The 14,010-nt window shown below is 66.9% G+C and overlaps 3 protein-coding genes across 3 annotated transcripts; 1 reads left to right on the top strand and 2 right to left on the bottom strand.

The window, feature by feature from the left end:
• Positions 1-63: 63 nt before the first annotated feature.
• CHLRE_16g669600v5 (uncharacterized protein) lies at positions 64-2,905 on the bottom strand. The gene is made up of 6 exons (XM_043071134.1): positions 2,777-2,905; positions 2,595-2,674; positions 2,283-2,407; positions 1,916-2,014; positions 958-1,601; positions 64-684 (listed from the first exon to the last, which is right to left on the bottom strand). Exons 3-6 carry the CDS (start codon positions 2,290-2,292, stop codon positions 394-396), a joined length of 1,044 nt encoding a protein of 347 aa, XP_042915816.1. The 5' UTR covers positions 2,293-2,407; positions 2,595-2,674; positions 2,777-2,905; the 3' UTR covers positions 64-393.
• A 150-nt stretch (positions 2,906-3,055) lies between these two features.
• CHLRE_16g669650v5 (uncharacterized protein) lies at positions 3,056-4,772 on the top strand. Its single transcript, XM_001699121.2, has 2 exons — positions 3,056-3,471; positions 3,991-4,772. Exons 1-2 carry the CDS (start codon positions 3,109-3,111, stop codon positions 4,138-4,140), a joined length of 513 nt encoding a protein of 170 aa, XP_001699173.2. The 5' UTR covers positions 3,056-3,108; the 3' UTR covers positions 4,141-4,772.
• A 1-nt stretch (position 4,773) lies between these two features.
• Positions 4,774-13,985, bottom strand: CHLRE_16g669700v5 (uncharacterized protein). The gene is made up of 10 exons (XM_043071135.1): positions 13,962-13,985; positions 13,527-13,848; positions 13,004-13,127; positions 12,717-12,807; positions 12,361-12,472; positions 11,249-12,056; positions 10,867-10,925; positions 8,041-10,695; positions 6,685-7,785; positions 4,774-6,479 (listed from the first exon to the last, which is right to left on the bottom strand). The coding sequence occupies exons 2-10, from the start codon at positions 13,581-13,583 to the stop codon at positions 6,366-6,368; spliced, it is 5,121 nt and encodes a 1,706-aa protein (XP_042915815.1). The 5' UTR covers positions 13,584-13,848; positions 13,962-13,985; the 3' UTR covers positions 4,774-6,365.
• Between the last annotated feature and the right edge of the window lie 25 nt (positions 13,986-14,010).

The following is a 14,010-nucleotide window of genomic DNA, read 5'->3' as shown; positions in this document are numbered from 1 at the left end:
TACTGCCCCTGACTGACCCCGACCATGCTGATGCAGCTGTGGTTGTGGTGTCAAACCCCAGCTCGGAGATGCTTGCTTATGAACACTCGGCCCCAACAGTATACAACGCGCAGCCTCAGCTGTGAGAAATGAAGGTGCCTACACAACGCTGAGTTCCGCACTCCCTAGAACGATCCCAGAATCGTGTCCCCAAAATCCCCGCCTTCTCCGCCTCCACCACTCGACCAACAACTCACTGCACTTCCCAGTTGCATGACAGGTATTACCCTCGCCTCCGCCTCCTCCAACCTCACCCCTCAACGGAGTGTGGAGAAGCGATTGCAACCTGGCCATACGCCACTGCCTTCCACGCGCACACCTGCCCGCACCCTCCACCCTCAACGCGCCCAAGCCTCAGCTGTCCGCCACGCGGCGAATAGCCTCCACCACCCAGCACCCGTTCGCCTGCATGCCCAGCTGAAACACCAGCCGACAGCTTCCGCCACCACCACTACCACCTCCTCCTGTTACCCCCGCTGTCCCGCCCTGTCGCCGTATGCCAGTGAGCCGGACCTCTTGCACCAGCCGGCGCGAGGTGGGCAGCGCGGAGGGCCCCAGCTCCGCCCCCGCCGCTGCCAGCAGGGGGGCGTAGGCGGGCTGCGCCAGCAGGGAGCAGAAGGCGGACAGATGCAACTCCCAGCCGCCCTGCAGGGTGTGAGGGATGAGAGGTGGGAGGTGGGCGGCACGTGGCAACGGGATGACGTGATGTGGCAGGTCCGCCGATGGCACCGGGATCTCCATCTTCGCGACGGCGGGACTTCCCTAGCAGTTTGCAGCCCGCCGCACCCGGCCATCACACCCGAAACGGCAAACCGGTTCCCGCCCGTCCCATTCCATCGCCGGCTCGCCTACACAAGCTACCCACCCATGGCCACCCCACGCCCCACGCCCCACAGCCCCTGCCACGCACCCACCCACCGAGGTGCTGCGGCTCCACAGGTTGAAGGACGCCGCACCGACCACGTCCCCCCGCGACAGCGCCCCCAGCTGGGCCTTCACCACCAGCTCAGGAGAGCAGCGCGGGTGGGGGCCGCCGCCGGAACCCGTGGGGCCCCCCGGCGCCGGCATCTCCTCCTCGTCATGCGAGTCGTCCCGAGCTATGGATTCCACGATCCAGGCTGTGGCGATGGACCTGGATCCTGAGGAGTCAGGTGCCTCGGATTCGGATTCGGAATCCGAGCCGGGGGCGGGAGACGCGCTGCCGTCGCCGCGCTCCTGCCCTGGCTCCTGGTGTGGAGGAATGGAGGCGGTGGGGGACGCGACTGCATGCGCGTCTTGCGAGTCCCGTGTCCCTCTCCCGCTGGTGCTTGTGCCACTGGTACCTGGCTCGTCGTCGTCGCTGCCTGCCGGCCCTCGCCGCACCGAGTGGGGCGCGGGAGTCGAGGACCGGAAGTAGGCTGGCGAGGTGGGTGCGGCGGCCTCCAGCCCCGCACCCGTGCTACTGCCAAGCCACCCAGTGCTGCTGCTGCTACTGCTGCTGCTACTGCTGCTGGCGCTTGCGGCGGGCTCAGCGCCCACTCGCCGCAGCCGCCACACGAACACGGTCTCCTCGCCGGTGCAGGCTGCGGGATGGGGGCATACCGGTAGGTGGAGCGCAGCATTGTGTGTGGCGCCGGGGATCAATGCATGAGCGCCACTTGGACTGATGGACCTCCTGTGCCCTCCCCGTCATTCGCAGCCGCCACGTCGATGCCGCACTTACGCCCATGGCAGTCGCCAATGGCAGTCACCCACGCCCTCCTGCGGTCCTGCAGCCTTGCAGGCCTGCAGGCCGGCGCTCCCGACCCCGCCACCCCCCTGTGCTCCGCTAGTCTGGCTTGGTTTGGTTTAATTTGGGCTGGTATCTACACACACACACACCCAAACCCCCGCCCACCTGTCAGCGCCACCCGCTGCTGGCAGCTGTCCCCCAGCGCCACACTGGACAGCACCCGGCAGCGCCGCAGCAAGTGACCCGGCAGCACTCGCCGAGCAGCTGCAGGGGCGGCGATGGACAACACAGCAGCGGTGCACACTGTTGCAGCAAGGACTGATTTACGCGGGAGGCTGCGGCCCTCGACTAGAAGCTGATTGTGGCAGTGGGTCGTGGCTTCACGAGGCCGCTGCGTCTTCTGCCACACAGTGCAGGCAGCCCCAACACCCACAGCCGAACCAGCAAGTCACTCCCCTCACCCTTACCAACCTCCGAGCACCACACCCACATGTACGCACACACGCGCTCACACATACTGGCGTCAACGCACCTGTGTCCATGAATCCGCTGCATGCCGCCAGCGGCCCCGCCTCCTCCACCTCCTGCCCGCCCACCTCCACGACCACACGGCGCACAGCAGGGTCGAAGGAGCCAGCCGGGAAGAACGGCGCCAGGCTGTAGACACAACGCAATGTAAAAGCATTTGCAGCAAAGGTTCGGGTTGCGATGGTTTTGATGTGATTGAATTGTAAGACGGGTGGGTGTGGTGCGGAGGAGGACGGCACTGGGCGGATTTATATCGGGGGGAGGGGCGCTGCGGCTGTCACTGCCGGTGTCAATGCCTTCGATACCGCTGCCCCACCTTTCCAGGTCAGGTCGCCGGAGGAGTGTGAGGCACTCATACACGGCGTCCGCGGGCGCGGTGATGGGGCCGTTGGCAGGCTGCAAGGGGGAGGAGGCAACAGGCGCGTGTTGCGGGAGGTGACGGCCCGTGCCGCCGGCCTATCGGTTGCTGGCTCCAGCCCCTCCGAAACCCAATTGCACCTTGCGAAGCGCCTTGTGCAAACCCAGCACTTGCAGCACCGTTCGTTGCGGCCGGCTACGTGCGCGAGGGAAACATGAAAACTGTCTGCAGCCTGAGCTGGAGTTCCGGCCTGTTTGCTGCATGGTGAGTCTGCAGTAGCTATGTAAGTATAATTGAATACAACTGCGAAGAATTCAGCGTGGAATGCATGGAAGTTTGGTGGGGCCTGCACATGCAGACCTTCGCCGATCGATGGCCTGGCAAGTTACAATTATACAAGTGTGACATACAATCGTTCGGAGCTTAGTGACCAAGCGGTGTCCTGCGTTCCCAGCTTTGTTCGTTGCCCTCCATGGCTGTCTCGCTCCGCGCTTCTGCGTGCTCAGCACTCATCAAGGGCAGTGCTCGCATCTCTCGCCCTGCTGTGTCTGTTGCGCCCGTTAGTCGCTCGACCACCGTTAGCGTGCGCGCCATGTCGGCCAAGGAGGTCATCTCCACAGACGGTGCGCCCGCCGCGCTGGGCCCCTACTCCCAGGCCATCAAGGCCGGCAACACCGTTTATGTGTCTGGCCAGATCGGCATCGTGCCAGGCACCAAGGACTTCGCCGCGCCGGACGTGGAGGGCCAGACGCACCAGGTGCTGAAGAACATGGGCGCCATCCTCAAGGCCGCGGGCGCTGACTACAAGGATGTGGTGAAGACCACCATCCTGCTGGTGAGCTCAGAGCACGGGGGCTGCTGGGTGCTGACGGGTGGGGTGGGGGCTGCAAGGGGGAGGGTTGAGGGCTGCAGCAAGGTTTGGAGGCAGGCGTGGCTGCGGCGTTAGCGGAAGCGTGCGAGGAGGCGTGCGGGCGACGGGCTTGCGGAGAGGCGGTGTACGGGGTGTGGGGATGCGCGCCACACTGTGCGCCAGCACCCCGGAGTCATTCGCGGGCAGGGTAGGGCGGTGCTTGTGTGGGTCTGCGGCGTGAGCGTGGCGAGGGGCACGGGCTCGGCACGGCCAGGCCGCCAGGCCAGCACATGCACACGCCCCCAGCGGGCTACAGCCGCACGCCGCAGTCCGCACAGCCTGGCACAGCGCCCCGCTCGCTTCCAAATACCCCCACATGTGGAGGGCGTCGCCGGCGGCGGCCACACAGCCCGTTCCCTCAGCCTGTGCAGCTGCTGCACCCTTCCTGCCCTCCATCCCTCCCTCCCTTCTCAACCCCTCTCCCGACCACCAAACTGCCGCCAGGCCGACATCGCGGACTTCGCCAAGGTCAACGCCGTCTATGCCACCTACTTCGACCCCGCCCAGGCGCCGCCCGCCCGCGCCACCTTCGCCGTCAAGGACCTGCCGCTGGCGGCGCGCGTGGAGATTGACGCCGTGGCTGTGCTGCCCTGAACACCAGGACCTGCGGGGTTGCTAATGGATGGGCATGGATGGTGATGCAGCGTTGGAGCTGGAGTTGGAGCGCTGCTGGAGCGTTGGTGGAGCGTTGGACATGGAGCTAGTGACGCTGGCAGGAGGCGGCAGGAGGGCCGCAGGGTTGAGGTGTTAAACCGATGCAGGCGGCTGCAGCGCGTGAGCGGAGGAAGGCGTGGGCTGCGCGCGTCAGGGGACGGAAGGGCCGTGGCGAGCGGCCGGTGCAGTGGCTGGGTGGGGTGTGCAGCAGGGATGAGCGGACTGCTGCTGGTCAGGACACGGCAAGGGGAATGTTGGTTGACGCCCGGCTGCAGTGAAACCCTGGAGACGCTCGCTGGGCGCGGGTTGTATAGGCAGCGTCGGCACTCGGCTCCTGTTGTTGCTGGTGGCATGACTATGGGCCGCTGCCACTTGTGCAGTACGCGGATGTGTATGGATTAAGCAGATCTGTATGGCTGGCGGTGTGTGGTAGGGAAACGCGCCGTGGGCATGGCGGGGTGAACCGGCGCCCAGGTGGTGCGGCCAGCTGCCAGCAGGCTAGACCAGGCACGCGGCTTTCAGGGGCCGCAGCGGATGCGGGAGACATGTGGCTACATCGTAACTCGAATTGACTCGTGCTTCTTAGCAGCACCCGCCACGTGTCAGCGCATGGCGGCACGTCTGCATGCTTCCATCTCCAGCTCCGAGAGATTTGACGTCCGGTCAATTTGTCCACTACCGTGGAACACATAGCATTTGTGGAGTCCCACAACATATTGTTCAACCTCAACTTCAGCACCAGCGCGGCGTGTTTGTGTCCATCTATCCGTACGTGAAAGCCTGCCGTGCGCCAATCTTGCACTGTAATCATTCAGCCCGTGCAACACCTGCAAGCTACCGTACTAAAGTACTATTGCCGCGTGTACAAGCCCGGGCGTGCATGAGGATGCTGCCAACACCCGCCCGACTTGATGCGACGGTGCTACCACCGCACCGTGACTGAACGCCTTTAACCCAACAAAAGCACCGCAAGGCACTGGGGCCGGAACCAATGCGGTTCCTAATTGTCTACTGCACGGTCACTGTCCGCCTGATTACCCAGCTCCATTGTGTACCTGTCTAGCGCTCACTGAATCTACATGCAGCCAACTCACACATCCCAGTGATCCTACCCATACACGCGGCCTAAGCCTGCCAACCCACCGTTGCACCCTATCGACCCAGGCACCTGATATGCATTTCGTTAGCATGCCAGCAACCATTGCCCATGCGGTGCAGGACCTCTTAGCAGTGTTCCGCGGTCGGTGCCATGGGGCCCCAATCCGCGCCCTTTGAAAAGCATCCCGCGTGTCGCGCCACTGTCTCCTGAACACACTCTTGCCTGCCAATAATGGTGGACGTGCGCAAAGACAGTTCTCGTACACAGGGACACGCATACCTACACCTGCCTAGGGCTTAGCGCTGTCGCTAGTCTTCCTGTTGCCGTCGCATGCATATGACACGGACAGGCCCTTCTAAACAAACACACACACATACAATACACACACACGAGACCAGCTACACGCCGGACGTTCCCAATGCACGCTGATGTCGCACAGCAACACGCGTGTGCACATCTTATACTATGTTCTCAGCCAGCTAACCCACGCTGCCAATCCACTCAACAAGCATGTGTGCCGCAATCCGCCGCTCTCTGAATCCAGAGTCACCCGAATGGATGGCAAACATAAATTCTTTGGCCTCTGGGCTCTCTGCGGCCCTTGCCATGCCACAACACGGATGGCAAGTGCCGCCATCACACACAGCCACGATGCACCTGCCGCACCTGCTTATTGTGGGCGTCGCACCTCCCTACACCGTCCCTGAAACACGCTCGGCGTCATCCCTCGCATTGAGCGCCCGAACACCACGTGGCCGCCACGCTCCAATTTCCGTTGTGTCGCTACCAACCAGGCCTCGTGCGTTGCCAAAAGCTCTCGTGTGCAGTAAATACAACCCACACGGAAAGCTGCAATGCCATGCTACAGTACCAGCCGAACACCCCACCACACCACGGCATTTCAAACCCACACCAACTCGCCGTCCAATGATACACAGTCACCGCAACACACCCCACCGCACCACAACTCACCACAACACCGGATCGAAGCACTTGCTACATTTTTGCCACCATTGCCGCAGCCGGCGAAATGTACCGCATCTGCGGAAGCAGCTATGCCGCACCACTACGCCGGGCCAGCAGCCGTGCCGCAGCCATTGCCGCCGCTGCCGCCGCCGCTGTCGTCATCGCCAATGCCTAGGCATGCGGGCAGTGTCGCCACCGCCTCCTCCAACCCCACCTGCAGGCGGAGGGCAGGCGGTGAGGCGGCATCAGGGTGGGGAGGACAGTGGACAGACAGGCGGAGCAGCCACCGCACAGTACAGCAACTGCTGGGACATGCACTGACCCATGCGCTCAGAGGGGCCAGGCGCTCCTCAAGAAGCAGCCGAGTCCACCGCTCCCCCAACCTAACGCTCCTCGCAAACGGCTCATCCCGCACGCACCTCACGTGACAGGGTGCTTCCCAACATGGCCGCCGCCTCGCGCTCGCTGCAGCCCTCATCGCCGGCACCGCCTGCCGCTGCGTCGGCCCCGCTGCCACCACCAAAGTCGATTCGACGACGAGCGACTGCTGCCGCTACCGCTGCCGCTGCCGTGTCGGCGCCGCCACCCAAACCTACGCCGGTGCTGTCCATGCCGCCAGGATCACCACCGCCGCCGCCGCCGCCGCGGGTGCTGCCGAACGGACCGGTACGTAGCAGCAGTGGCGACGGCGTCTCCGGCCCAAACAGCGCTGCTGCGCCGGTCGGCCCTGCAGCCGCAACCGCAGCGGCACCAGCAGCAGCAGCAGCAGCAGCAGCACCCGACTGCTGTGTGGTGGTGGTGGTGGTGGTGGTGGTGATGTGGTGCTGCAGGAGCAGGAGCTGCAGCAGGTGCGACTCGGCGTCCGGCGTCTCCGCCGCCAGCGCTGCTGGGTCCTCGTGCAGGTGCTGCTGGTGTTGCTGCGGCTGTAGGCGGAAGGACTGCTGCGCTGGCCGCACGTAGTGTGAGGCTACATAAGCAGCGCTCCCGCCACCGCTGAGTTGCTGCTGATGCTGGCGCTGGCGCTGGTGCGCTGCTGCCCCTGTTGCCCCCTCCGAAAGTGACAGCTGTTGCGACAGCGAGCGTTGCGGAGAAGGCGCGGCTGCATGTGGCTGCGGCTGCGGCAGCGGCAGCAGCGGCTGTGGCTGGCGCTGGGGCAGCTCCATGCGGCTGCGGGGCGGCGGCGGCGGCGGCTGGCACTCGGCCGCAGACAGCAGGCGGTAGCGCAGCCCCACACCCGCCGCCAGCAGCAGCAGCCCCAGACCCTCAAACACCACATGCGGCGGCTCCAGGCGCCGCGGCTGCGACGGCTGCTGCGGCTGTTGCTGCGGGTGCTGCTGCGGGTGCTGCTGCTGGGGCTGTTGTTGCTGTTGTCGGTGCGGGGAGGAGAGGGCTGTTTGCGGTGCTGGTGCTGGTGGTGGTGCCGGGAGGGCCTGTGCGGCGGGCAGGGCTGCGCCCACCTCCGGCTGGGATGCGGCCACCAGGCTGGCGTCTGTGATGACGCCGCTGAAGTACATGACCACCTGCAGGCGTGGTGGGGATCACACACACGGCGCATAGGTCGTCCAGTGACTGTAAAGGCTGCGGTCAAGGCAGCAACACTGAAGCAACACTAGCAAAGATTTGGCATCGCCGCAACTAATCCAAATCAGGACACACACACACGCGGTCTACGCCCTCACAAACTCCAGCCCTGGCCCCAGCCTTGGCCCGGTCCAGCAGCCCAGCAGCCCCAATCAATAAGCTGGCGCCACCCCTCCCTCCCCCGCACCCCTCACCATCTGCTCCGCTGTGAAGGGCCCTTGCACGCCGCCGCCGTCCAGCACCCACCACCGCGGCCGCAGCGCCCCCGTCACACTGTCACACGTGAACAGCCGAAACGCCGGGCTCTCCCACCGGTCACAGCCGCTACTGCCGCTGTCACCACCGGCAGCAGCGCCGGCAACAGCACTCGTAGACGATGCAGGAGAGGCGGCAGCGGCGACGCTGGTGGTGGAGTGTGAGGGGCGGGGGCTGAGTAGCGGCGTGAGCGCGCCGGCAGCTGCCACCGCCGAGCCTCCACCTAAAGAAGTTGCCGCAGAGATGCCGCCGCCACCGGCGGCTGCACCCACCTCAGCTACGACGGCACCACTGCTGGGAGTGCGACGGCTGCTCCTGACGGAGCTCTCGGCGACTGCCGCCGGCGCCGTCCGGACCGGGCTTGCCAGCAGCGACGACAGGCGTCCGGGCCGCGGCGGCGCGCGCTGCGGAGCGGCCGCCGCCAGCGCTGCCGCCATCAGCAGCTGCTGCTGGTGCTCTGTGTGCTCCAGACGCTGTGGGTGTGCGGAGCCTGGCTCGGCGTGTGCTGCGGCTGCGGAGAAGTCATGCGAGGGATGTCTGCTGCTAGGGCGGCTGTAGCTGCTAGGGCGGCTGTAGCTGCTAGGCACAGTGGCGGCGGCGGCGCCGGCGGCGGTGCTACTGCCGTACATGGCCAGGAAGCCGCCGGCGCTGTCTGCTACTGCCAGGGCGTCTGCTAGGGCGGCGTCCTCCGGGGCTGTAGCACCTGTGGCTGTAGCGGCGGCGGTCATCGCTTGCTCGCCACTGCCGCGGTCGCGCGTGGGTGACCCCGGCACGCTGCCGACGGCGCTTGCGGACAGCAGCCTTTGCGCTTCCGCCTCCGCCTCCTCCTCCTCCTTTTCCGCTGCTGCTGCCGCCGTCGCCAGCGACACGGCGGCTGCCTCCACCGCTTCCTCATACTCTGCTCCCTGCCCTTTCCACGGCGACTCCAGCCCCAATGCCTGGGACTCGGCCCTGTCCTCCGCGAGCGGCGGCGCGCGCGGCCGTCGCAGTTGCGGCCCTTCCCTTGACACCTCCTGGCCTCCGCCACTGCTGCTGCCGCTGCCGCCCTCGGTGTCGCCTGTTTCGACGCCGCCATCGACGCCGGCCCCGCTCGACTGCGGCACCAGGGGTGGTGGCGGCGGCGGCGGCGGCGCCCAGCCGACAGCTGCAGCGCTGGTACCACCACGGTCATTCAGGCCACTGGCGCCGGTGCCTGCGCCCGCCGGCGTGCTCATGCCCGTAGCCGAAACGGACCGGCCGCCACCCCGCCAGCCCGGCTGCAGCGGCGGCGGCGGCGGCGGGGGCGGCGGCGGCGGGTACGCCGCCGACAGGTCCACACGGCGCGCGCCGCCGCCGCCACCTCCTCCTGCAGCGCCCAGCTGCGGCGGCTGCTGCTGCTGCAGGTGCGGCATGAGCGGCACAGCATCAAAGTACGGCATTGCGCCGGCACTCCCGCCGCCGGGCATCATGGCCCCACCTCCTCCTGACAAGCCAAAGCCCATGCCGTACTCCTCGAACAGCAGCATACTGCCATAGCTGCTCCCTGCAGCGGCACCGCCGCCCACATCGCCACCGCCGCCGCCACCCCGCATCCCGGGTGCGGCGGCGGCTATGGCTGCAGCCATGAGCATCATGTGCTCCTCCTGCTGTAGCTGCTGTTGTAGCTGCAGCTGCTGCAGCTGCTGTTGCTGCTGCCGCAGGCTGAGGGCCGGGCTAAGCCGCGACTGGTTCTGCTGCTGTTGTTGTTGATGTTGCTGCTGCGACTGCTGCTGCGAAAGAAATTGCTGGTGCTGCTGGTGGCCGCCGGCGGGGAAGCCGCCGTGAGACTGCTGCGGGAAGGGTAGCTGCGGGAAGGGCAGCAGCGGCGGCGGCGAAGGCGGTGGCAGTAGCAGCGCCATCAGCTGACTCGTGCTACTGCCACCACCGCCGCTCATCAGTTTGCTGTGCTGGCTTCCGTCGCCCCAGCCTCTGCCACCACCGCCGCCGCCAGCGCTCATGCTGGCAAGACGAGAACCCTGCAGCACAGGCACGCTGCCACTGCCACTGCCGCCCCCGCCACCGCCGCCGCCGCCAGGCATGTTCAACGTGTGCTGCTGCAGCCCGGACGACGAAGGCGGCGGCGGCGGAGGGACAGCTGGGCCGAAGGGCGCACTGCCGCCGCCTAGGGTTGAGCTGCTCGGAATTGGCGACAGAAAGAACGGCACGCCACCGCCTGCACCGCCACCACCACTGCCGCCGCCGCCACCACCGCCACCACCGCCCACCGCCAGCATGAGTTTAAGTCCCTTCTGGTCAAAAGCCGTCAGCTGTGCGTTTGTGGCCAGCGGGCACGGCACCACCCCGCCTCCGCCTCCTTCCGCGCCCGCGCCCGCCACCGCAGGTTCGCACAGGTGCTGTCCCTGTCCCTGCTGTGGGTGCTGCAGCTGTTGCTGCTGCTGCTGCAGCTGCTGAGGTTGCTGTTGTTGGTGTTGTTGTTGCGGGTGTGGGTGTTGCCGGCTGCTGTGCAGCTGCAGAAGCGCGGCCAGCGGCATGAACAGGCTGGCGCGGATGAACACGTGGAAGTCCTTCTTCTCAGCCAGGCCGATGACGGGCGTGAAGTCGGACAGGCGGTTGGCCTGAGGGGGGCGGCGGCGGGGAATGGGCAGGGAGGAGGGAGGAGTGAAGCAGGGAGGAGTGAAGCAAGCGCACGTGTGTGCACGCACGCGCCTCATCTACGTTACACACCCAACGCGCCTAATCCTCGCGCGCACACACACACACACACACACACACACACACACACACACCTGCAGCCGTTGCAGCATGGTACCGGGTGGGTCATTCATGACGCATTTGATGTCGCCACCTGTGCGGAGGTGGATGGTTGGGGGGCACTGGGGTCAGGGACGAGTTGCACACGGCACCCAGCACCCGGCGACGGCACACGGTTGAGCCAGTGCCGCCGCCATCACTTCCGGTTGTTGCCGGTGTGACCCGCTGCGCGTCTCGCGGTGCACACACGAGCGTCCCAAACACATAAACGCGTACCGCAACCTTACAGCCTTGGAGCACCACAGCAGCAGCCGCGACGCCAACAGACACGGGCTCATACGGTTATACCGCATCATACAGTTGAAGCGCACGGACGATAACGAACACAAGCAACACAAGGAACACCCACACGCGCACCTGTGTAGTAGTGCACGAAGCACCAGTACTGGGCGGAGCGGAGGAGGTCGGCGGCACTTCGGCCCGCAGCCGCCACCGCCCGACCCGGCGGCGGCGGCGGCGGCGGTGCTGCTGCTGGTGTCACAGGCGGCTGCAGCGCTGCCGCCGCCGCCGCCATGTCGCCGCCGCCGCTGACGTCAGCGCCGCCGCCGCCGCCGCTGTGCTTTCCAGGCAGCAGGCTGCTTAGGTTGCTGTAGCTGCTGCTACAGCTGCTGATGGTGCTGCTGAAGCCGCTGCCGACGGCGCCGCGGCCGCCACCCGCACGAGGCGGGACGGGCTCGGCCGCAGCGGCGGCGGCGGCGGCGGCGCCGCCGCTGCTCGAGCTCTTGCGGTGGTGGTGTTTGGAATGCTGCTGGCTATCGTACGGGTGGCTGTAGTGGTGCTGGTGGTGGTGGGGCTCTCCTTCCGCGCCCTCCTCACCAGGCGCTCCCGCTGCTACTGCTGCCGCTGCTGCCACCGCTGCCGAGGCGCCGGCGGAGCCCGACTCGGCACTGTCTGTGTGGGAGCCGTGCACTATGGGGTACGAGCGCGGACCCATTCCACTGCCGCTGCCCTCCCCAGCCCTGGTGTGCGCCTCCACTTCCTCCTTCACTACGGCTCGGCCTCCTCCCCCGCCGCCACCAGTAGCACCGCCGCCGCCGCCGCCGCTGCCGTACGACTGTGCGCCCTCCGGCCACATGTGACCCGTGGCGGCGGCGGCGGCGGCCGCCGCCAGCACGTCCCCGGTCGTGGCGGGCGCCGGTGCCGACTGCGCCGCCGCCACCAGCAGCTGCGCGGCAGGTGCGTCAGCAGCGCACGTCAGCAGCGCACACACCACACCCAACACCCGACAGCAGCGCGCACACCACACCCAACATCCAGCAGCAGCAGCAGCAGCAGCAGCAGCAGCAGCAACACAGGGTCGGCAATGTCGGCATCCAGGTGCTTGGGCCTATAGCCTAGGCTCCCGCCCATGCGCCCAGCCAGGCCTGCGCCTCATGGCGCCTCATGGCGCGCAGGGCCTAGTCCCCACCGCCGCCGCCCCCCGACCCGCCGCGCCCCACACCCCATCCCACAGTCCACCCCTCCGCTACCTGCATGGGCATGCACCAGTCGGGCGGCGGTGTGCGGCTGTCCAGTGCCGGCGGGCCCAGGGGCGTATAGGCCAGGCCCGCGTCCAGCAGCTCCAGCAGCAGCTCCAGAGGCCTGAGGGGGCAATGGGAGGAGGGCGGGGGGGGGGCGGCAAAGGCAGGCGAAGGCAGGCGGGATTGTCGAGAGAGGGCCGAGGCAGGCATGCAGGCAAAGGGGGGAACAGGTGCACCGTCATGAGGACGTTGCTGCACAAGAACAAGGCCAAGGCACAATGATAACCAGAAGAAGCAGAAGAAGTACAGGTGCAAGGCGCAAGAGAAACGCTCGGAACACGCGCAACGCAGGCACAGGCACTCGCCTGAAGAAGCAGGCCGGCAGCGGCAGTGGCGCCCGCGTGGTGAGGCCCACGACCAGGGTGGCGGGGCACAGACTGCGCCGCTCGTACAGCTCTGTGCGGGCAGGGCGCGGGCGGGAGCGGGCGCGGGCGGGCGGGCGGGCGGGCGCGTGTGAGAAGGCGTGGGAAGCGCAGGCACCCGCTGCACCAGTGAGACCTAGCAGTGTTTGCTTTACCGTACTTGTAACGGTGTCGCGCATACGGACCGGAAAGCCGGCCAGCTCGCTCTCTCCCTCCCTCCCTCTCCCTACCCAGCAGCGAGGGTCCCGGCACCAGTCGCTGCTCCGGCAGGTGAGCGGTGTGATCGAATGAGGGGATGATCACCCAGTGCGGTGCCGTGGCGCTGAGGCGCGCGATGTGGTGGTACGTAAACACCTGGGCGGGGGCATGGGGCGGGGGCATGGAGCAGGGGCTGGAGGGGGAGAAGGGGCGCGAGCTGGGGCAACAGTGGGAGGCTGCGGGGCTGACCAGCACGCGGGCACGTCTGGGGTTGCCCGCCGCTTCTCTCCGAGGGGCTGGACCCCTCGAAACCATGACCCCAAGGAGTCGGCGACCCGTGTAATCCGCTGCTGCCGCCGGTCCGGCTGCTGCTGATGCGGCTGCTCCTGTGCCCGCGTCATACCCGGCCTTTGGCCTCCCCGGGACCTCCCCCGAAATACTCGGGGCGCTTAAGCCCCTAAGCCCAACGCCAGCCCTGCTCCTTTTTTGCGGCAGCGCACGCCTCACACCTTAAGCCACCCGCCCCCGACCGCCCTTGGCCGCGCCGCGCCGCACCTTGTGGAAGTGCTGCGAGCGCCCGGGCGCTCCGCCGCTGCCGTCCGAGCCCAACATTCTCCTGCTCAGTCGAGAGTCTACGACTAGCTACTGCTGCCGCTGCCGCTCGTGCGCGCCTCAGAAACACCGCCGGTGCGACTCAGAAGCCGCCGGCAGCCCGTTCGCCCCATGGGTCTGCCGAGGGCCACCGCCTGCGGCGCATTCGCCTGGGGCAGCGGCCGGGGTCCAGCGGCCGGGGTCCAGAAAGTTGTGCGGTGTCGGTGTGCGGGCCGCGATCCTCCAAACGGCGCAGGCGGCGTCCCAAAAGGCGGGAAGACGCTAGCTGCAAGAAAGGAATGTGTGCGGGCTGGAGATCACGGCCACAGTCTCTCTCACGAGCTATATCTGTTTGCAGTGAAAGTTTGCCTGCAACGGAATCGAGTACAGGGGGCTCACCTGGTGCGAGGGGCCAGTCTCGGGCCGGCAAGCGGGCCGGGTCCAGTTT

The sequence above is a fragment of the Chlamydomonas reinhardtii genome, chromosome 16, assembly GCF_000002595.2.
Source record: "Chlamydomonas reinhardtii strain CC-503 cw92 mt+ chromosome 16, whole genome shotgun sequence".
NCBI lineage: Eukaryota > Viridiplantae > Chlorophyta > Chlorophyceae > Chlamydomonadales > Chlamydomonadaceae > Chlamydomonas > Chlamydomonas reinhardtii.
The sequence above is the reverse complement of the archived record's forward strand: the minus strand, read 5'-3'. Positions and strand labels throughout refer to the sequence as shown.

Bases quoted from the DNA above. Each gene is read 5' to 3' on its own strand.
- CHLRE_16g669650v5 (XM_001699121.2), top strand. From the start codon at position 3,109: ATGGCTGTCTCGCTCCGCGCTTCTGCGTGCTCAGCACTCATCAAGGGC. The intron at 3,472-3,990 runs GTGAGCTCAGAG...AACTGCCGCCAG, and splicing joins TGAAGACCACCATCCTGCTG to GCCGACATCGCGGACTTCGC.
- CHLRE_16g669700v5 (XM_043071135.1), bottom strand. From the start codon at position 13,583: ATGTTGGGCTCGGACGGCAGCGGCGGAGCGCCCGGGCGCTCGCAGCAC. The intron at 13,128-13,526 runs GTGCGGCGCGGC...GCCCCCGCCCAG, and splicing joins GCTCGCAGCACTTCCACAAG to GTGTTTACGTACCACCACAT. The intron at 6,480-6,684 runs GTGCGTGCGGGA...CTCCGCCTGCAG, and splicing joins GAAGCACCCTGTCACGTGAG to GTGGGGTTGGAGGAGGCGGT.
- CHLRE_16g669600v5 (XM_043071134.1), bottom strand. The intron at 1,602-1,915 runs GTGGGCGGGGGT...CCCATCCCGCAG, and splicing joins GCAGCGGGTGGCGCTGACAG to CCTGCACCGGCGAGGAGACC. The intron at 685-957 runs GTGGGTGGGTGC...CACACCCTGCAG, and splicing joins TGTGGAGCCGCAGCACCTCG to GGCGGCTGGGAGTTGCATCT.